Source organism: Doryrhamphus excisus, chromosome 19, assembly GCF_030265055.1.
Source record: "Doryrhamphus excisus isolate RoL2022-K1 chromosome 19, RoL_Dexc_1.0, whole genome shotgun sequence".
Lineage (NCBI taxonomy): Eukaryota > Metazoa > Chordata > Actinopteri > Syngnathiformes > Syngnathidae > Doryrhamphus > Doryrhamphus excisus.
The window spans coordinates 5,710,142-5,733,782 of NC_080484.1; the positions used below are offsets into that span (position 1 = coordinate 5,710,142).

Below are 23,641 nucleotides of genomic sequence, written 5' to 3' on the forward strand. Positions count from 1 at the left end.
TGCATATATCAGATTTTTTATAACGGATTTCGCCTATTTCGGACAAAATCTCCAGTCCCGTTCCAATGCATTTCCATTAAATTTCCCTTGCATATATCGGATGGCCGCATCGTGGCGCTCCGATTCGCCGAATCGTGACAGGCCGCTATACGACGTCATTTGCAGCGTTTGCAGCGTTGCCTGCGCGTCCAGGTACATTGGAAACACACACATTTTACAACGGATAAAATCCGATTTATGCATATACCGGATATAAATCCAATATATGCGTAAAACGGACATTTTCCGGTATACGCATATAACGGATTTCGCTTATATCGGACAAAACCAGTTGGAACAATTGAATCCGATATATTTGGGGTTTACTGTATTTACATTTATAATACCCAATTTATTGGACATACAGTAATAGGAGAAAATAATGTAAGGCAGTTCCACTTGTAGGGGACCAGAATGGGTGGCAGACAGGAAGTAATATCAGGACTTCAGATTTGAGTTTTAGCTTGTTGGCCTAGTGGGATAAGTATTACAAGGCACAGTAGCTTAGTGCTAGCTTAGCTTTGCATGTTGGCCACACAGTCAAGAGAGCTGGGTTGATATCTCCATTTGGGCATCTCCGTGTATAGTTTGCTTTTTCTTCCTGTGTGTGGGTGGGTTTTTTCCACGGACTCTGATTTCTTCCCACATTCCAAAATTATGCATATAATGTTAACTTGTCCATAGGTATGAATGTGGGTGGGAATGGTTGTTTGTTTATATGTGCCCTGTGATTGGCTGGCCACCAGTCCAGGGTGTACCCCACCTCTCAACCTGAAGTCTGCTGGGATAGGTTCCAGCATACCCCCATGACCCTAATAAGGATAAGCGTTGAATTCCATCAACAATAAGTTCCATTCATTCCTCATTTATATTATTTTGGATTGTTTTCTTTATATACGACTATACTTTTTTCATATTTTTGCTGTCAGGAACATAGTAATAAGATTTATTCCTATGAAAACTTGCCCCGGTTTTTGTACCTTTTGGTTTTCATGTAACTGAGGTGGCAAAGTTGAAACGGTGAAAAACAAAAAATGTTTCTGTATGAACGGGGCCTAAACTGTCCCTCACCCAATCAGCAACTCTTTGTTGTTGATATTCGATGGCGATGAGTGTTGCATGTCATCACTGTGCTTGTTTTTCATTTTTACCCATAGTGTCAGAAGCAGCCCATCAATGGAGGACCAGGCGGTTGTCTAATCCAGCTTTTTATGTTTTTTTTGTTTTTTTTTATCCCTCCTTAAAAACACATTGCTGAGCGAGCGGCATTGTCCAATGGACCTTTTCAGCACACGTTTTTTTCCCGTCTTCGGACTGGCTTCAACTATCTGGTTGGCGTCTGAAGGGGGAAGAAAGAGAGCGCTCAGAGAAGTAGAGAAAGGAGGGGGTTAGAGGTGAGAGACAACCAAGAGAGAAGTGGCGAGGGAGATTGAAGGGGAACCCTGGAAGGGGGTAGATGAAGCTTGAAGAGAGGCACAGCGAGCGAACGAGCGAGCGAGGGAGGACAGCATCGGTTCAGTTGGAGAGAGGGAGCAAGAGAGGTTGGGGTTGAAGGTTGAGTGGAGAGAAAACAGAATGAAGTGACGGTGCCAAGGCGAGGGAGAGCATTAGCGCGATTGGTGCGCCTACGGTGGACCGTTAGCTTCTTCATTAACCCTTGAGCTCCAATAAATGGGAATTAGGGACCAAGATGAGGAAAACAAGTTAGCAAGAGAAACTACATAATGACTGTTGTGCACAAAAGGCCAGCGGTAACGCCTCTACTCCTGGAATGCTGCTCACTAAAAGGGTGAAAATGGGGCAAATCAGTTGCCCCTAGTGAAAACTGAACATTCACCATCCATATGTTGAAACATCAACACACGTCTTTCCCTTTTTTGTGTGTTCTAAAAAGAGAAACACTAGCCACGTATACATGGACCCAAATATTCCAATTGCATTTGGTTTATTTGCTCAAACGGAAAGAATGTAACCTTTGTATACACCTCATTCCGAAAGAAAAGTGCCAATCCGAATGAACTTACGATCGGATTCACAGGGGTGGAATATTCCTTTCCCCAATTCCCCAATACCTATGGACAATTTGGAGTCGCTAATTAACCTAGCATGTTTTTGGAATGTGGGAGGAAACCGGAGTACCCGCAGAAAACCCACGCATGCACGGGGAGAACATGCAAACCGCCCCGAAAAAAAAATGCCAGAGTGCGGAATCGAACCCAGGTCTCCTGTTTTATAGTTTACATTCCTCAAAGTGTCAGTCAGTTTTTATACTTATAGTAGTTCTTTTCATAATTATTATTTGTTTTAATAGTTTTATTATTTATTCATTCATTCATTCTCTACCTCTTATCCTCACCAGGGTCGGGGGTACTGGAGCCTATCCCAGCTGTCTTGGGGCGAGAGGCAGGGTACACCTTGGACTGGTGGCCAGCCAATCACAGGGCACATATAGACAAACAACCATTCACACTCACATTCATTGCTATGGACAATTTGGAGTCGCTAATTAACCTAGCATGTTTTTGGAATGTGGGAGGAAACCGGAGTACCCGGAGAAAACCCACGCATGCACGGGGAGAACATGCAAACTGCCCCGAAAAAAAAATGCCAGAGGGGGGAATCAAACCCAGGTCTCCTAACTGTGTGGCCTGCATGCTAACCACTCATCTACCATGCAGCCAAGAATGAAATGAACTCTTAAATCTGTCAGTTTTTATACTTATAGTAGTTCTTTTCATAATTATTATTTGTTTCAATAGTTTTATTATTGTTATTTTTAATTAAATTTTTTTATTTAATTATTGTTATTATTAATAAAATTAATTTATTATTTTTATCTATTTATTTATTTAATACTAATTTTTACTGATTTTTTTTTTTATTTGAGTTTGTGCCGGGTGGATGTTCATGTTCATGTCTTCCAAGTGTTGGTGCACCAAAGAAAAGGAAAGCTGTCACCATTGAAGTGAAAATAAACGCTCCACTGTCATTAAGTATAGAGGTGATTGAACGCTAGGCGGATCACGGATGGACACGGCATGCAGGATTTAGCTGCTCATGCTTTTTGTACCACAGCTAGACAATGTTCACCTCTGGGAAAATGGGAAAAGGTCGTTACATGTTTGTTTTTCCATCTGCGGCGTGACTCTGCAGCGTATATGCGTGCGTCTGAGTCAAGAGGAAGGAGTGTGTGATGTCAAGCCCAGACAAGCTCCGCTGTGGTCCAAGTTCAGGTTGCTGTCAGGTGGTAGTGGTTAGTTAACGGGGCTGCTAATTACGTCAGACGCTGGCCAGATCCCCTCAGGATGCGGTGGGAAAGGTGGCCGCGCTGCTTGCCTCGGCTTCCTGCTGGAGCGCAATACCGACTGTGCTGGATTTTCATGTGAAAGTCTTAACTTTTCAGCTCATTGGATATATTAGAAAGGCATGGCCGTAGATGACCGCCACATGGACCGCAAACAACCAAAATATCTCGGCAAGATGGATGACTTTGGTTTTTGCTCGGTGGGACGCAATAATATGGATACATTTCTGTTTACGGCTTTGTAGTCGTGTTTGGTTCCACTTTCAGTCTGGTGTTGATTATAGCCACTTTTGAACCGCACAAACCGTTTTTTTTGGGGGGGTGGAGGGGTAGTTCAAACGACTTTTTGAGAGATCCCAACATCTTCTATCATCTTCTTGGCTACCTTTGCACTGCACTTTTTTTTTTTCGTTTTTCATATGTGACTTTTTCTTGGCGGTGCGAGCAGTCCAAACCGCACGGAATCTGATCTTTTTCCCGCATCGGATGTGGGTCGCTTCAACATGTGGTCCTTAAGTTGATCTTAAATGCCTGAAAAGACAAATGGGACTTGTTAAGAGATGTGACCTGACTTAAAAAAAGGGGGGGAGGGGGGGCAACGGACATAGTTGTTGAAATAACTCAAATGTCTAGCTTTTATGCTGGCTTATTGAGTGGTTGTGTTCATGCTGGGTGAACTGAACTGCACTTTCATGTTGGTTTAGTCCGGAACCAAACCAAATACAGTGGAAAAAGTCACACAAAACCCACAACATAATTGGCGAAATCTCAGCAAATCTCACAAATCCTCAGCATTTGTTTTGAGAATGTGACTCAAGGATTACCTTGGCGAGCGTGTTTTGCTTTTGCTTTAGTTTTTTTTTAAGGTATGGTGTAAGGTTTTGAAGTCTCCATAGTATAGAACAGCGCTAGTCAATTGGAGGCCCTCCATGTCCATTCCATGGCTGTGTTGGAAACCGCATACTAACTAATACATACTTCCATGCCCATACTATCCACACTCCGTACTGTATACCCAATCCATCAGACAGTATGCAAAGCGTTTACACTACAGCGTACTACATGATAACCCACAATGCATTGCGCTCCTACCCGAGCTGAAATCAACAAGCTGAAGCTGATTTCGCTTTAGCTCTAAACTCTTCAAATAAATAAATCACTTTATTGATTTTTTTTTAATCAGGCGAGAAAGTGGTCGTTTAGATCCCGATTGTGCCAACTGTTTGTCCGAATACTAACCGTTTCCAATTTCGTTCGGAGCGAATTCAGCAAAATTTAAGCTAGCCGAAGTGAGCAACGCACTTTCGGTTATTTTCACAAAATAAAACACCCCTTACTTTTCATTCATTCATTCATTTTCTACCGCTTATCCTCACGAGGGTTGCAGGCGTGCTGGAGCCTATCCCAGCTGTCTTCGGATGAGAGGCGGGGTACACCCTGGACTGGTGGCCAGCCAATCACAGGGCACATATAGACAAACAACCATTCACACTCACATTCATACCTATGGACAATTCATTCATTCATTTTCTACCGCTTTTTCCTCACGAGGGTCGCGGGGGTGCTGGAGCCTATCCCAGCTGTCTTCGGGCGTAAGGCGGGGTACACCCTGGACTGGTCGCCAGCCAATCACAGGGCACACATAGACAAACAACCATTCACACTCACATTCATACCTATGGACAATTTGGAGTCACCAATTAACCTAGCATGTTTTTGGAATGTGGGAGGAAACCGGAGTACCCGGAGAAAACCCACGCATGCACGGGGAGAACATGCAAACATGAACCATTTTATGATTGAGGGAGAAAAAAAATCCAAAGCCACATGGCCCTGTGTGAAAAAGTGATTGGCTAGGTGCTTAAGCCACCCTTAGCAGCAACAACTGCAATCAAGTGTTTGTGATAACTTGCAATGGGTCTCTTACAGCGCTGTGGAGGAATTTTGGCCCACTCATCTTTGGGAAGGTTCACCACTGTTCCATGTTTCAGCCATTTGTGGATAATGGCTCTCAGTGGCTCTCACTGTGGTTGGCTGGAGTCCCAAAGCTTTAGAAATGGCTTCATAACCTTTTTCACACTGATACATCGCAATTAATCTCAGTTAAGTTTTAACAGGACACCAATCACTTTTTCACACTCCCCTCCATGCTAAACTGCTAGCTTATGTCACTTGAGCAGTCCTGGCGGTCCTGGAAGGGAAGGCCGGGAAGGCCTGTGTTGTTTTTCTTTCTCGAGGAACCTCCACACGCAGCGGCTACTTCCTCTCAAAGGTACTTCGCGCAAGTTCTTAGAACACCTCCTATTGTGCTCCGCGTGTGCTGATTAATTCATGCCCTTAATGACAGATGATAAAAATAATGTCTGCCTTTTTCTTGTATGAAAATACTGTATAAATCTTTGCACCAGGAGCGTTCAGAGGTTTTTCCAGGGAGGGCCACATTTGATATTTAGTGCAGCAACACATGTAGATGCACTAAGATGTTGTATGTTCAGTATTCCAAGAAAAAAAGGCATCTCAGCTTTCTCATGGAAGTGACAAAGCCCATTATATTATAATAATATTATCATCAACTTTGCTCTTTTTCGTCATTTTTCTCTCCTCTTGAATAATCTTTGTAAATCTTCTTTTTGTAATAATTTAACTTTATTCCCATAATGTTATAACAGGGGTGTCAAACTCAATTGCACACGGGGTCATGTAAAAAAAACAAACATCTTTCTTTCATATTTTAATATTAAAGGGCAGGTAAAATGTACATTTTCATATTTTCATATTATGACTTTTTTGTCAGGTTGCAAATTTTTTATCGTAATATTTTTACTTCATTTTTTTAAATTAATTGCTGATTTTTCCTTTTTTTGTGTTGTTAAATGATGTCACAGGCACTTTGGACATCAGATGTAGCGAGATAATATACAGTATGCATGATTTTATGGGGGGGGGGGCGTAAAATATATATTTCTGTAGGTAAAAAGGCTAAGGCCTTTCCATGAGAAGTGTGTACTGTATGTTTTTCCGTGGCCAGATATTCTTGGCATGTATAGGGTGTGTATATGTTGTCGACCGCAGCCGTCTCGGTTGCTGTTCTCTAACCTTGACTTGGACTCCAGGAGTGAAAAGACAACATTTTCAAAGGGAAACGACGGTGCGTGTCTGGCTCCCCTCTTGCGCGTCTTCTCTCCCAGTTCCCACGCTGCCCCTTACCTGACTTGCTCCATTTTGAATCAAATCTTTGCCCAGCCATTGGCCGCCCAGACCATGTGACCTACATCGGCCCCCAAAGAGCGCCGCCTTTTCAGATTGGTGTAGGATTTTCCCATGGGAGCTGCCGGCAGAGTCAGCGCACTGTGTGTGAGCGCGTTACCGGTGGGGGGTGAGGGGGAGGATATACCCCCCCTCACCCCCCACCCCACCTCCTCTCCAATATCCCCCTTTCTCTCCCCTTTTTTTCCACCACCTCCCATCCTTTGAAACACAGTATCACACTTTAGATAGCCTTTGTTGTCACAGCAAGGAGCATTCTTTCTCTGGCACGGCCACACGGAGTGTGAGAATGCCCCGGCTTCCCCGAAGAACACTCAAGCAACAAAAGAAACAGACAACATGTTGCAAAATGACTCACGTTTCTATTTTTAAAAGAAATTGGTTTGCTGTTTAAACGTTTGGTGTCTCTTTGATCTTGTCAGGTCTGTCATTTTAATGCTGGCTAATTGAAATGAGGTGAAACATGGCGGTAAAAAAAAAAGAACAAGTGTATAAAAATGGCTCTTTATTTGCACCGAGCCTGGAGCCTGGAAACGCAAATACAGTGGCTCCCTCTAAACTTAACACGACGCACGTCAATAAGTCTTTCCAAAAAGACCAACTCAAACAGATATCATTTCTCCCACATCAATTAATCTGTTTCATACAGCCAAAAATATGAACAAAAAAGCATTTTTTAGAGAATAATGAGCAAGCAGAAAACAATGTGGAATAATTATGAATGAGGAAAGGATGGAATTTATTGCTGATGCAAACTTCCCGTACATCAGGGTTTCTTTTTTGTTTTGTTTTTTATTGTCCCACGGCGCATTATAAAAAAATTTATTTAACAAGAAAACAGCAAAAATTTAAAACTCAGCGGTGAGTTAAATTAAAATAAAATTAAAAATATTAAGAGAAAAAAGTTGTTACATTACAAGAAAAAAATCACACTCCTATGAGAATAGCATCACTATATTGTGAGGGGAAAAATATCATGAAGTTGAAATTAAGTTGTAATTTGCGGAAAAAGTTGTCCTTTTAAACATTGAAATGAATGAAATCAGAATTACAAGAAGAACATGTACAAGATGAAAGCTGAAATAGTTTGAAAATCTAAAAAAAAAACAAATGAAAAATGTAAGAAAAATTAAGTCCAATTTCCCTTGGCCCCATGGCTGGTTATTTAGCAGTCACACTCGATAAGAAAGGTGTCAACAGGTTCGGTGGAATATTGTGCTGTGATTTTATGCAAATAGAGGTAAAATCTTGGCATAAAAAAGCCAGGTTTGACTGTAGGGTTGCCATGACGCTGTTCCATATTTTAACATTAAGGGTGATTATTTGTAGTCCTTGGCCACTACTGTATATCTGTGCTTTCAGCCCCATGCTCCATTGGTCAGATGAATTGGTGTCAATTAGTCAGTTTCCGTGACAAACGGTTGCAAAGCTGCAGCCGACCCACCTGCATGAACGGGTATGAAAATAGCTGCTTTGCCTTCTATTTTTTTGCCTGTGCGGACACGTAAGTGGATTTGCATCCATCCAACAACAATGTACTGATCTCCGTGCAGCTGGATATGCAGTCACCTGTGCATTGCCGTGGCACCGCGTTGTATGCTTTTTATGAAAAGCATGACCGTAAAGTCCAGCAGTGAAAATATATTGCCTTGGAAAGTCTTCCCGTACTTCCCACAAGCCAAAACCAGCAAGAAAACCATCCGGTCTCATGCAGTAAGACGCCGCCATCTGTGTTTATTTAGACCCAAACCACCCACTTGGACATTTTGCATGTGCATTTCCATCCTTCACTTTGTGCAGCATACCTGCACTTGTTGTGTTTTCATGAATCACGCCATGATTTCCATGCGGGTTTGCGTGTGTGCCTGTCCGTGCACGGCTTAGCCGTGAGAGTTCAGAGCAGGTTCTGGCTTGCTCCACTCTGGGAAACTTTGAGCTGAGCAAATAGGCCCGCTCTGTTTTTCTGGCTGTTGCCTTCTTTGTATATGCACACAACTTTCTATGCACGCTTTTTTTTTTACGTGCACTGTGAGAGTTTTGTCTGTGCCAACGGAATGTTGTTTATATATATTTTTTTTTTTTGTGAATGCATGTTGCAGGGAAAATGCCGAACGGGAGGGATGAGCCTCATTCCCACAAATAAGACACCTCGGCCTCTTCCCACACCTCCGCTGTCTCGCCGCTCTCCCCACGTCTTAACCTCAGTCGCCGCAAAAGCAAACACAGCACAGAGGAGACACCTTGTGTGCTAACCCCCACCCCCCCACCCCCACCCTCACCCCCGATTGACAGCCAACGTAACATCTTAAGCGAGTGTGTCCCTCTTTCGTCATTGCTAATACTTTGACTTAAGTGAGGCAACTTGAATGGGTTTGATTTACAGCCCGGATCCCAAGTGGAATGCTGTTTGCTGGGTGGAGCTCAGGTGTGTTGACAAGGCTTTTAGCGCTCACATGCTGTCAGGATGGCTCACAGACGAGTGTGTGTGTGTGTGTGTGTGTGTGTGTGTGAGAGAGATCACTAATGTCCCACTGTGGGGGTGGTTACAGGGGACTTCCACTGTAGAGGACAGGACGGCACGGACGTGTGAACGTTACTGAGGCGTAAACGTTCTCCTACGCACACACTGATCTTTGTGTAGCTACTTTCACACCGAAGCAACAACGTGGGAAAAAGAAAGTGTCTGCTACGTGTGCACGTAGGCCAGCGCTTCATTTATTTGTGCGAATGCACGTGTATGAAAACACCAGCCCTAAAGAATGCCCCATTCAAAATCAATACCGATTCATAGGAAATGGCAATAATCTGTTCCAGAGTCAAACTGTGTCCATCATACCTGTCAGTCAAGTAGAAAAAGAAGCTAACCGATGTTAAATTTTAACATATGGAAGTGGACGTAATTGAACTTGGTCCAGTGGCGTCATTAGGCCTATTTTAGGGGGACTTCAGCCCCCCTAAAATGTTCTTAATCCCCTCTAAATAATTTGATATTTTTTATTGATTTTTAAAAACAAAATTTTATTGATGAAAAAAAAATCTCTGACAAATTTCATATAATAGGGCAAAAGCAGGCTAATAAGCAAGCCAATAAGCAGGCTAATACTAGCCTACTACTACTAGTAGTAATAATCAGAAGAAGAATAATGATGATCGTAATAATAATAGGCTCATTAATAATATAATAATGATTATTATATAATAGATTGTGTGTACTTGTGTAAATTTAATGGCGCCCTAAAACAATTTAGTATCTATACCTAATCTGTCCAAAAGTGGGAAAGTTATATCCCGGTTCTTGTTTGTTATTTGTTTTTTTGGATTTTTGGATTTTTTTTTATTTTTTATTTTTTATTTTTTGGATTTTTTTGGATTTTTTGATTTTTTTTTTTTTTTTTTTTTTTTCATTCATATCCTGTGCATCTCCAGGGGGCTAAACCCCCCCTGTCCTCAGAACCTAGTGACGCCCCTGACTGGGTCCATAAATGTATCATTTAAAGGTTAATATCAATGCATGTTCTTCCCGTGCATGTGTGTGTATGTGCTATGGTAAGACAAATGAATTTCCACTCAATAAAGTTATTTTTCGGCTACACGGTGGTCGAGTGGTTAGCACGCAGGCCACACAGCGAGGAGACCTGAGTTCAATTCCACCCTATGTCATCTCTGCGTAGAGTTGTTCTCCTGTGCATGCGTGGGTTTTCTCCGGGTACTCCGGTTTCCTCCCACATTCCAAAAACATGCTAGGTTAATTGGCCACTCCAAATTGTCCATAGGTATGAATGTGAGTGTGAATGGTTGTTTGTCTATATGTGCCCTGTGATTGGCTGGCCACCAGTCCAGGGTGTACCCCGCCTCTCACCCGAAGACAGCTGGGATAGGCTCCAGCACGCCCGCGAACCTCGTGAGGAAAAGCAGTAGAAAAGGAATGAATTAATGATTAAAAGTTTTTATAGTTGTTTTCATTTAAAGCACTGGCCCTACATTATTTCTCTTCAAGCTGATACCGATACTTTCTGCTTCTCAAGCTTGTTGTTTTTTGCGTTTGGATTAACTGTAGTTTGTGCAGACCCGGAGGTAAGACTGCCTGGGAACTAGGTCGGGTGGCATCGCTTGTACGACTAAATACTATGACATATCTACAATTAATAACACATATGAAATAGCGGCGACCCACAAGTACACACCGTGGCTGCGAGTGGTTTGCCGGCCAACCGGGGGTTGTTTTTTCTGGCCATGGGAGCGGGACCTGGCCCTTTCTTTGCGGACGGCTTTAAGCCAGCTTCTTTGGCAGCCTAAGCGTCTTCTGTGGCTTTCGATGCGCCGTTGTAGCATTTCGGGAGGACTGTTGTGGTTTGGTCAAAGTGTTTTTCTCTCTATGACAGGGGTTTCAAACTCAATTTACCTGGGGGCCACTGGAGCTCGGGTCTGGGTGAGACTGGGCCGCATCAGGTTTTCCAAAAAAAAACAAAAAAAAATGCATTTATTAAAAACAAAAAAATTAAAAAAACTTCGCTTTGGTTCCAATTTTCTACAATAAAAGCTCTGATAAAACATTCCACTGTTCTCAAATATCTTACTTTTTATTTTTCTACACAAAATAAGATGAAAAATAAATAAACAAATCAAGAATAAAGAAAATCAATCAATCAGTAATAAATAAATAAATATAATAATAATAATAAAACAGCAAATAATAAAAACTTAAGAAACCACATATAGTTGGTGGGTAGACAAATTATTTTTTTCAGATTAAAATGAACAAAGCATTATTAGAGCCCTGTAGACATGACAAAACACGACTATAGTCATTTATACTTTTTTATTTACAACATATTGCGCAACTGCAGGGTCTTGAGACACATGCTAACTCGCAAACTAGAGAGCTAGCGACCTAAACGGTAGCTTTCAAGTTATTTCCTTTAAACTTAAATAGCCAAAAACTTACCACTTCCACACGGATAGGGAGGATTAACAGTTATTTAACCTTTAAAATGAACATTAATCAAACGTAATATTTTTTTCTGGGTACATGATACCATACAGCATCCATATCAAACTTGCGCGGGCCGCACTAACATTAAACTTTCATATCAAGGCGGGGGCCTCAAACTAGTGTCCTGCGGGCCACATTTGGCCCACGGGCCGCGTGTTTGAGACCCCTGCTCTATGATGTCATAATTCGTCATATCGGCCCGATATGTATCATGTATTATTCCTTCTTCACATTCTAACAACCCGTAGTGATGCTGCCAAAATAAAAACCCCACAAAAGCCAAAGAAAAAGCAGTCTTTTCTTCTTTGCTGTAAATGTTATACTGATGGGGTTTTTTTTACCTTTTGGCAGGCTTGCAACAGTGATCAATATGTGGCCCTGCCCAGACACGACATGATCAGGATGCTTAAACAGAAAGGTCAGCCACACATCAAACAAAGCTAGCATAGCACCGTGGTAAAAGGTGCTTTACGATATTATCGTTGGCTTTGTAGGATTTCTGCAAGACGACGACGCTTCCCCCACGTTGCCGGAGGACGAGCCGCTCGATGACAGCCAGGATCTCCCCAGGTACGCCCCTCAGTGTCACTGGGCCTCCCTGTCCGACCTGGACCCTTTCACACTGAGCTTCCCTGGTGGGGCGCCCATACAGCTGCACACCGTGCCGCCCACGCTGGTGCCCAGGGTGCCGCACTACTACGTGTGCACCCGGTGCGGCAAGGTGTTCTGGGAGGGTTCCCACTTTGAACGGGTGCTGTCCATGTTCCAGGAGGTATTGCACGTGACGGAATGAAGCGGTAACGGTTAGTAGTTATTATTAGTTCATCACGTGGTTCGATCGTTATGAAGTGTGCATTTTCCCACACTTATGGACAAAGCCATCACAACGTTAGCTAACTGTACTTTGATTGTAAACAGAACAGCAAAAGACCATCCAACTACAAGGGTCTTGTCAGTATCATTTTTTTAAATTGTCTTTTATTTGGCAAGCTGCGCAAAGGCAGCGATAAAGCAAACTGCAAAGTAAAATATATGTTAATAAAGTTATGCTTTTCCTATAAAATTCAGAATGACCCGCTGCTGTGTTCTGAATCCAAAAAAAACCAAAAAGCCGCACAGGTGTAACATGAAAGCAAAGCCTAAGCCAACAAATTCCTTCACATTTGGTTTCCTCTCCTCCCAAATCCTGCACTGGCTTTACCTTGAAGGTTTTAAGAGCTCCACATGGGTTTCTTCCACTTGTAAAGTCCAACCAGCCTTAACGCTTGGCAGATGTCCGCTGTATGATTTTATGATGTAAAAAGCCACAGTGGTTTCCCCAAGGCAGGTCGTCACTGATGTCAGCGTTGGGAATCAAAAACAAATTTTTCTGTGTCTGCCGACTTTCCATTGAATGCGTCTGAACTGTCACTTGACTCCACGTTACTAATTGCGTAATTTTCAACCGCAGAATTGCGGCTTTTGTCGGGGGTGGATGAAATGTTACACCATGTTAAACCAACAAGTTATCCGTCAGCACTTTGCAACTTGGGAGGGGGTACTCTGTCTGGGAAATTGAACATTGATCTTCACAAGAAATGGACAAAGGAGATCAAGTCCAGGTCTGACATGTTCTTAACACGACTGACAATAGTGGCTGGGATTGTAGGATCAGTACGCTATTCAAGAACCGCTCTTCAGATGCTTCTTATTGTGTCGCTTTCTGGGTCGTGGGAATACCTGATATCTGGGAGCTTACCTAATGAGTGGACTCACCCAAGATAGGACGTTTGTCGAAGATTTGAAATTACTTGGAGTTCCACACAAATAACTGTGGACTTCCTAAAACACAAGGACATGGAACTTGCAGCAATGATTTGAAACTTGGACCAAAACCTTGGCCTCATTTGGGATTGGATTTTGGATTTTCCGGTATCATGGTAGTGCATGATTTTTGAGACTTGCACCAACTTTTTTCAGAACAGGGGTACTTTACTACCTGGAGACTTCGAATTGGACCAAAAACTTTGAATTTGCTTTTAGGACAGTGATTTACCAACTGAATTGTACCAAATTATGGGCCTTTTTTCAGACTTAACTGAGGACAGGCCAGACATTAAGTCCATAAGATGTGTGGACATTGGATTTCTGGTGCAGTTTTAACGTATCTGTGTTTTTTTGGTCTTTTCTTAAGCACTACTTGGACTTTTGAACTCGATACAAGAGACTTCAGAACTTGTAGACATGGGCCAATTTATTGGCATTGATGAATTTGGGCTTTCTGGAGCCTAAAGACCAAACCACTAAATAATTCGGACTTGCTTTGGGGCAGTCATTTAGGACCTGAATTTAAAAAATGACCCTGGGACATGCAGATATTTAGTCCGGAGGACCTTGCACTTGCATGACACTCGGAACAAATGACTTCAGACTGTTGCAGGTCATTTCTTGAGATCAAGGGCTTTCTGCAGACTAAAGACCAAATCTGAGTACTTGATTCGGGACGTGATTTAGATCAAGACTTGACCAGTTGACATGACGACATGCTAGAGACTTAGTCCAGCTTGACTTTCCTTGAGTCTTGATGCATGAAGGATTTGTGGTCCATTTTATTCATGTATCAAATGTGTTTTTGTGTCTTTTTGAGACTTTTGATTTGTTTGACACTCGAAAAATTTTAGGCTATTTCTTAGGACGGTGGATTTGGGACTTTCTGGAGACCGAAGACCATTAATTCATTCATTTTCTACCGCTTTTTCCTCACGAGGGTCGCGGGGGTGCTGGAGCCTATCCCAGCTGTCTTCGGGCGAGAGGCCGGGTACACCCTGGAATGGTCGCCAGCCAATCACAGGGCACATATAGACAACAACCATTCACACTCACATATGGACAATTTGGAGTCGCCAATTAACCTAGCATGTTTTTTGGAATGTGGGAGGAAACCGGAGTACCCGGAGAAAACCCACGCATGCACGGGGAGAACATGCAAACTCCACACAGAGATGGCTGAGGGTGCAATCGAACCCTGGTCCTCCTAGCTGTGAGGTCTGCGCGCTAACCACTAGACCGCCGTGCCACCCGACTGAAGACCAAATCATGAAAAACTTGTGAATTTATTAGGATAGTGTTTTGGTTCTTGGGTGATACTACCCAACAACAAGGACTTGAGTATTCTGAGTATACTGTACTGTACATACAGTACCATTCTACAGTGTGGACACACCTTGCCACCCAGTTGCCTGCCTGGGAAAGTGGGTCCAAACTTTGATTGGCGCTGTACAGTATTGCTATGGAGTACAGTATTAGCAAATGATTTCCCATGACAAAATTCTATTCTTTTCAGTTTTAATTTTTACCCGAGTTCCCGACTGATAACGTTGTAATTCCAAGGTTTAGGCTAACGATTGCGGTTTGCCAGACTTTTTTTTGTAGCTTAGGACCCAAATGAGGTCTTCCATTCATCCCTAGTTCCCAATCTTGCTAAAGTACCATGCCCTAACTATACTGGAACTACTTTTCTGTCAAGCACCTATTTTCTTTTGCGCTTTTTCTACAAAAAAAAACAAATCCTAATGATGTTTTTTTTCCAATTCTGGTGCAGATAGCTGACACCCTATCTCCAAAAAAGGCACCTCTTTATGTGAAAGGGTTTGGTCCGGGTGGTCGCAGCCCTCATCCACGCCTTCCTATGCCTTTAAAGTGAACCGCAGCCTCTTGCTGACTTTTTTTAAGTTTGCGCCCTGATAGTGAAGCCTCTGCCTTTGCGGCCGCTCTGCCGCTCCTCCACTGACTGAGCGGCATCGCTGCTGCGACGCCATGTTATTTGATCCTTGCTCTTTCTTTGCTGGGAAGAAAAGCTCGCCTCTTTCCCACGCTCCGAGGACACGTGGTGTCCGGAATGAATTGGATGCAGAAGGCCCTCCCTCCCTGGTACCACGTCACCACCCCTCTCTCTCTCTCTTCTCTCTCTCTCTTTCTCTCTGTGTTACTACACACACTTTTCCAGCAGGAATGCAGGCATTGTCAATGAGATTTTTTTTTAAATGGACATATTTACGTGCGTTTTCCTGAATGCACACCCTCTCCCGGGACCTCCTTCTGTCTTTCCATGCGTGTCCCGGCGCCAAAGCTCGGCCTTGTGCACCGATCCGCCGTCCGTCACCTCCACTCCAGGCTCTTTGTTCACGCACTGGGAAAAAAAAAAAAGCCTATCTTGTTTATCGCCGCAATGCGATAGAATGGAGACACAAATGGAACACATTTACAGTATGTGTGACCATTCTAAAACTTTGCTTTGATAGCTCTGATAATTCATTTAATAACCGATCTGTCTTCCAACTGTATTGTTTCTGGCTTTGGCCGCTTCCCTGAGAATTATTTGAAACAATTAAGCGCAAAAAATACCGAAACATTTTGCTCCTGTGGTCTGCCCAAATGTTTTGATCACGGACAGATGTTCTTGATTTAACGCAACTTCAACACCGCTCACCGAGAGAGAGAGAGAGAAACACAGGCATAAACACATGTAGATCCAAATCCCAGTGACACACAAACCATGAGCCGCATTCCAACTACAAAGCACGGCGCTCTCGCAGGTCAGCGACGACGGCAGAAAAAAAAAACAAAAAACCCAACACACATCTGTTTCTGAACACGCAACATAAAAAGATCTCAGTGCATTGGTCGGAATGAGTCAGAGCTTTGTTTGTCCCACCTTTTTGCAGCTGTGGGAACAAACAGGAGTAAGTCAGCAGGCAAACACCTGCACACGCACCTCAGCGCTGAATCACTTCCACGCTTGGAAACCTCAGTGGAAGATGCACACCCTGGATAGGATGAGTTTGGTGTAGAAGAGGGGTGTCCAAAGCTCTTCCAGGCAAAAATGAAAGGATGGAAGCTCCACTTTAACACGTGATATTATATATCTTTCAAGAAAAAAACTGTCTTTCAACTTTGTGATTTACAGTAGGTGAAAAGTATTCTATTAGTATCAGTTTAGCTCTTTTTCCCCCACATTTTTACAGTTTTTTTTTATTTTTTTAAATATTTCAACTTACTTCTTAGAGAACCTTTACAACAGGGGTCTCAAACTCAATTTACCTTGGGGCCACTGGAGCTCGGGTCTAGGTGAGAATGGGCCGCATCAGGTTTTCCAAAAAAAAAATTTTTACTTCGCTTTGGTTCCAATTTTCTACAAGTAAAGCTCTGATAAAACATTCCACTGTTCTCAAATATCTTACTTTTTATTTTTCTACACAAAATAAGATGAAAAATAAATAAACAAATCAAGAATAAAGAAAATCAATCAATCAGTAATAAATACATAAATATAATAATAATAATAAAACGGCAAATAATAAAAACTTAAGAAACCACATATAGTTGGTGGGTAGACAAATTATTTTTTTCAGATTAAAATGAACAAAGCATTATTAGAGCCCTGTAGACATGACAAAACACGACTATAGTCACATTTATACTCTTTTTATTTACAACATATTGCGCAACTGCAGGGTCTTGAGACACATGCTAACTCGCAAACTAGAGAGCGAGCGACCTAAACTGTAGCCTTCAAGTTATTTCCTTTAAACTTAAATAGCCAAAAACTCACCACTTCCACACGGATAGGGAGGATAACTATTAAGTTATTTAACCTTTAACATGAACATTAATCAAACGTAATAATTTTTTCTGGGTACATGATACCATACAGCATCCATATCAAACTTGCGCGGGCCGCACTAACATTAAACTTTCATATCAAGGCGGGGGCCTCAAACTAGTGTCCTGCGGGCCACATTTGGCCCACGGGCCGCACGTTTTGAGGCTTTACAACTTAATTTTTTTGGTATCTCATAATATTACAACTTCTCAAAAATAATTTTCATATTTCAACTTTCAGCTACTAAAATGCTACTTTCCTTATAATATTACAAGTTTTTTTTATTGGGACTTTTTTGTGGTTAAAATCTTTTTTTCCTCCAAATATGTTGCCCTTATTCTTATTCTATTCCCATTTCTGCTGTTATTCTTATACATTTTCCAACTATTTAATTTAATAATTTAATAATAGTTTAACTTTACTCCCATATTATAATTTTTCCACAACATAATTTTCCAAAAATCACAACTTTATTCATTGTTTTCTTTGTTTCATAATATTACTATTTTAAAAGAATGTCTTTTTATTTAATATATAAACTTTATGCTACTAAAATTACATGACTTTTCTTTAGAATAATGTTATTTTTATTACACTTCATATAATTACCATACATTTTTATAAAATGACAACTTTTCGTCTCTCCAATTTCACACCTAATTGTGAATATTTAAACTTGAATCTTAAATCATACTGCTATATTATTTCGCTTCCTTTTAATAATTTGGCTTATTTGAGTAGATTTACAACTTTTCTATTATATTCTATTCTATTCTCATAGATCGATGGTGTTGTTTTATTTATGGCGAATCCAGTCTAGTCCAGGACCAGGCCCCACCTGCTCCTGCTAGCTTGACATTGACGTTTTCCTCCGATTTTGGGTCAACATTTTCAATAAAAGTGACTGTTGTCGTGCTTATTTTGTTCCAGAACACTGCCTTTTTTGTCTTCAGTTGCCATTGTTCACTTGTGACACAATCAAATCCCGAAATATGCCTCACGCACCTACGTATTAAACGCATGAAACATATTGCTACACACTAAGCGTCAATGATAATGTCAGATGATCAGGGAATCGCCTTTAGCCTGGTTTTCAGATTGGTGCTAGGGACCAGCAGGCTGCACAAGTATGAATAACCAAAGTTTTTGGGGGGCGCAACAGCATACTTAATACCACTTGATGGTTATGAGAATGTACTTTTTATGGGTGGCTTAGGAAGTATAGGCAAAATGAGCTGGAGACGTTGAGCCGCAAATGTGAGCCAAATGTGCAGTTAAGGCGAGTGTGGGAACAAATGTAAAGTCATGCGGAACCAAAGGGAGCAAACGGCCCACATACACCTTGTGCGGTTTGCACTCATTTCCTCCATCGACGCCACTCCATACGTTTGTTGCACTTCGGCAATATTCTCTCACCACCTCTCTCTCTCTCTTTCTCTCTCGCTCTCTCACTCACACACACACACACACAGGAGCCTCGGCGCCCGGTTCCCACGGTGGTGGGTGTGGGGGGAGTTGATCTCGCGGCGTGTCAATCCGCACACAGCGTCACCTCTTTTCACTCGCCAAAGAGGAAGTAGTGCGGGGCCTTTTGTTATGTCAAGTCCCACACCGTCTCGCCATTCCAAAACAACTCCAATATATCCGCATTTTATGATTTAAGAAGCGGCCTCTAAATGTCCCATCTTGTTCTTGCCGCCCGTTAAGGAGACCACACACTTCCGGGTTCCGTTTGCATCGTTTAAAGAACTAACACACATTAGGCTACGCTAGTTCAAGCCCCCAACAACAACACACATTAATACTTTTTGTGGCGTTAAGTCACCGAATCAAAAATGCGAGTATAATAGCTAAGTATAGCTAGCAAGAACACCCAAACAAATCATCTTAATCGCGGGGGAATACTATACTTCCGGGTTGCGTTTAGGTGAGCATTTGTGTATTTGTTACACAATTTGCTCTCTCACTATAACCTGCATACACACGCTAATTTAAACCCCCCAACTATGACATTTATTATATGCTGTTAAATCACTGACTTTGTTAGTTAAGAAACACGACTTAGTTTGGACTTTTTTGTGGTTAGAGTAAGTAAAGTGACTTGTATACAATAGCACCTAAGTGCATCATTATATTATGGGAAATACTACACAGCGGTATCCTTTTCAACATAAATAAAGCATATTATTCTTGTTTGCATACACATTCTAGCCCTCCTTTTTCATTTAATAGATATATTTAGCCAGACCTTTTTTTATATTTAATCCGTTATGATGGATGGCTCGATAAAACTGTTTAGTTTACCTGCGTTAGATACATGGCTAAGGTAACTAGATTAGAAATGCTGTCGTTGCCAACTTGTTTTTCATTGCCCAGTGGCACATTTGTAGGGATAAAATTCAACAACAATCATGGAAAATCCAATGAATCCATTCCAGACACCCAAAAATATGAACAAATAATCAATTTTATCGAGAATAATTACAAGTTGCTGCCACTCGCAACTTTCTTTGGCCCCATGGCGGGTTATTTAGCAGTAGGGTGCTTTGTTTGGCAACAAGAGGGTACACGGCAAACGGAGCAGTTTGTTAGTGTGTCCAAAGGGCGGCCCCAGGGCCCATTTGTGACCGCCGCTTGTGGTCCCATTGTACAAATAAAATAAAAGCCAAATAAATGTATAGAAAGGAAGCTGAAATGTTGAAAAAAATGAGGCTATTTATGACAAAAATTGAATTCTAAGAAAAAAATAGTGGGTTTTAGGCATTTTACAAAATTATTATTATATATTATACAAATATTATTAATACAATATTATTCAATATTGTATTATATTACATAAATATAGAAATGCAAGGCAGTTTTACACCAATATAATAAATATATCTAATATATATGCTCTTTAACTATTATTTTGGTTCCCCCCGCCCCCAACCTCACTTTAGCAGACCACGCCCCATCAGAGGCCCTGGCCCCTCCTCTCTTCCATCCGTCCCTCCTCCCCTCCTTTCAGACGCGGCGGCAGCAGCCTATAACCTCGCCGGGTTTCCGCCCATTCCTCCACATTTCTTTCTCTTTTTTTGGGAAGGTATTGTCATGCAAATAAAGGACGCGTCAAATATTCCCCGCGAGCGCAGCCACCAGCCAAGCAGCTCAGAGCGCACGGAGAGGAGGACGCAAACCGGGGAGCACACCGTGGTGGATTTCTAACATTTTGATTTTTTTTTTTTATACTTTTCATGTTTCCGTTTTGCAACCCGGACCCGTCCGTCTGACACAGGTAAGTCCCAAAAAAACACTTTTAAAGAGTGCGCGTAAAGGTGCGTAAAAGTGTGTGCTCATGTGGTGGAATGTTGTTCCCAATGGAGTTTTTGTGTGTGTCCCCCCCAACAGAGGAGACGCCACATGATTATAGTCCGCATTTAGGAATTAGGCCGGATCAGCAAGCCGGGGAGGTGTCTCCATCCCCAACATCCAGGTGCGCAGGGGGTTTGGAGTTTGGATCCGTGTTTTCACTCCTTTTTTGGGGATATACAAAGAAGCGTGGAGCGCTCCGAGGGCTTCCCAGGCAGGATTACCGCCGCCCCCCCTCCGCCTCCGCCACTCCTCGTCCTCCCTGCAGCCATGAGCCAGGCGGACGTGTCCACATGCTCGGCCCCGCAGAGGGTGTTCCAGGAGGCGGTGAAGAAGGGCAACACCAAGGAGCTGCACTCGCTGCTGCAGAACATGACGAACTGCGAGTTCAACGTCAACTCCTTCGGACCGGAAGGGCAGACGGCGCTGCACCAGTCCGTCATCGACGGCAACCTGGAGCTCGTCAAGCTGCTGGTCAAGTTCGGCGCCGACATCCGGCTCGCCAACCGGGAGGGCTGGAGCGCCTTGCACATCGCCGCCTTCGGGGGCCACCAGGACATTGTGCTGTACCTCATCACCAAGGCCAAGTACTCCTCTGGGGGGCGGTGATGGTGGGCTCCCTGCTGTCAGGTAAAAAAAAAAAAAAAAAGCAACAAAAATCATGACCTTTGATCTCATTTGTGCCAAAACACAACAACAATTGGGGGAACCAAACCTTGAAATAAAACACACTTTTAGGTTTTTTTTTGGTACTAAAAGCTTTCCTCTTGAATGTCTGACACAGCCGCCCCCCTCCATAGCCCCCAATCATCCACCATTACTCACGTCAAAGTTATTTAAGTAACTTATATTTAAAGTGAAACAGGGCACTTGATGCTGGAATATTTGAAAGGGAACACAAAATACTTCATGTGATGGTGAAGTACTCTACATATACACACATATGTACACACACGCACGCGCACACCATAGCTTTATTTCTGTTGCTGTTCGAAAGATGCTAAACTTGCCACATCCAAGCCTTAGCGTGACCACCGACAAAAACAAAAGAATTGACTTTGTAAACATTTCAGTATTCCGTTAACACCCTCACTGTGAAAGCAGGCTGCTCCCCAAACTGACCCCCCCAACCACCCACCTCCACCCGCCCCCGTTTGTTGTATTTATGAAGGTACATTTTAAAGAAAAGAAGATGGTGTTTCAAGCTGCTTCACTGTCCCATGTGGGGGTGTCCCCTCTTGTTTGTGCCCTCGCCACCACCACCAACACCACCACCACCCCTCCCATCAGGATCGGTTGCCTTTTTCCAGCTACCTCGACGTTTAAGTATTCTCATGTTGTGCTTTTATGCCAGTATGTTTTCTTTTGTTTTTTTACTCACAAAGATGCATTCCTACCCCCTCCAGACCCCCCCTTCCCCTGCATCCTCAGCTGGGACAGTTTTATTCCACACACTACAACCAAACCAGTTCAGACAAGCTAAGCATCCGTGTGCCTTTTGGAATCTTCTTCTCATTCCTATTCTTGCCGAAAGACAACAACAACTACAAAAAAAAATCTAGCTTCTAAATGCAGGGAGTTTTTGAATTGCACAAATAAACGTAGCCTTGAGCGCCTCTAGTGTTCATAAGTGGTAACTGCAGGGGCCAAGTTACTATAATACTACTGACTTTAAAAAGAATACAAAGAAAGAAATACATACCTGGCTACAGCAGGGAAGAATCCTGCTGCATTTAGAGGAAAAAGTCACGGCGCCCTAACATTTGTATCAATGCTGCTTGGATTTTGTGTTCTTTAAAAAAAAAACACTTTGGAAGCGATTTGGATTGGCATCAGGCAACACATGAAATATGCATCGCTTTGTCTTAAACTTGATGTTTTATTATTATTATTATTATTATTAGTTGAAATATTGCACTGATGACTGTTATTTTGGGCTTTTTTTTAAATGTGTCAACATTTAAAAATAACTTTTTTTCTGGATAGAAAAAAAAATCAAACACAGCAAAAAAAAAAATACTATTGTATGAATAAATACACGCTCCGGGTGGTAAATGTGTGTGTGACTTTGTGGGGGAGGGGAAATGTTTTTCTACCCCTGCAAAGCTGTGTGTGTTATTTGTATACATATATATAAATATATATATGTATATATACACACCGGTCAAAAGTTTTGAGACGCTTTCTCATGCAATCCAATGGGAGAGTGTCTCCAAACGTTTGACCAGTAGTGTTTATATCTGTAATGTATATGTCTGATGGTGATAAAACTTGGGGCACTTTCTTTTCTGAAGTGCTGTCTTCCTGTTTTTTTTTTTAAAAAAAGGAGGAATAATACATTTGATGGTAAGATCATTGTAAGGTGATATTAAAAACAAGAAATTGCACGCTTGTGTGGTTGTTTGGCTTCGCAGGGTCATAACATTTATGACGTCACCAGCCGGCCGCCTGATTGGTGTTCATGTGTGAAGAAAAAGACTTGTTTTTTTTTTTGTTTCCAATTGTTTTGCTTCATTTCAAGCAAAAGGAAACGGCTGATGTGTTTCTTTTTTCCTTTTTTTTTTCTTTGTGTTGGGTTTTTCGGATGTTTGTAACACTGTGATGATGACGTGATGATGTCATGCGGAGATGAGTGCTGTATTATTTTTGTACGTTTGTGTACAAGCCAGTAAAGAAATCATTAAACTCCAAACTTTCAGTGCCGGTGTCTGAATTTCCCATATAGTAAAGTTAGTGACCCCCCCCCCCCCCCCACACACACACACACACCCTCCTTTCTCCTCGTCTTCCAAACCCAACCCAGATTCCCATTCTCTCGCTTTTGTCATTCATCTGGCCTCATCCTTTCACTGCCGGGATAAAAGAGCCTGATGCATTGTGGGTAGGTTCACTTTAAATAAGGCCTCCCCTCCCTTCTGTGTGTGTGTGTGTGTGTGTTGGGGAGAGCTGGTTTTATGTTACACACTTATTTATTTTTTTAATGTGTGTCAGCAAGCCTTTCCGTCACTAATGGAATGATGATGATTATATTTATTGTATACATTAA

The 23,641-nt window shown here is 42.2% G+C and overlaps 2 protein-coding genes across 8 annotated transcripts in view; both read left to right on the forward strand.

Annotated features, from left to right (window-relative positions):
* The window catches only part of exd3 (exonuclease 3'-5' domain containing 3), a 62,603-nt gene extending 41,823 nt beyond the window's left edge, over positions 1-20,780 (forward strand). For 2 of the 7 annotated variants that reach the window (XM_058056360.1, XM_058056361.1), the window contains 2 exons: positions 11,955-12,021; positions 12,098-16,295. In XM_058056360.1, the coding sequence (XP_057912343.1) occupies positions 11,955-12,021; positions 12,098-12,396 (366 nt within the window). In that variant the 3' untranslated portion in view covers positions 12,397-16,295. The other 5 variants (XR_009120160.1, XM_058056363.1, XM_058056362.1 and 2 more) reach the window with 5 other exon arrangements.
* A 74-nt stretch (positions 20,781-20,854) lies between these two features.
* Positions 20,855-23,328, forward strand: nrarpa (NOTCH regulated ankyrin repeat protein a). Its single transcript, XM_058056367.1, has one exon. It carries the CDS (start codon positions 20,866-20,868, stop codon positions 21,202-21,204), a length of 339 nt encoding a protein of 112 aa, XP_057912350.1. The 5' UTR covers positions 20,855-20,865; the 3' UTR covers positions 21,205-23,328.
* The last annotated feature ends 313 nt before the right edge of the window (positions 23,329-23,641 follow it).

What these genes read in the sequence shown, in the direction of transcription:
- nrarpa (XM_058056367.1), top strand. Translation starts at nt 20,866, where the DNA reads ATGAGCCAGGCGGACGTGTCCACATGCTCGGCCCCGCAGAGGGTGTTC.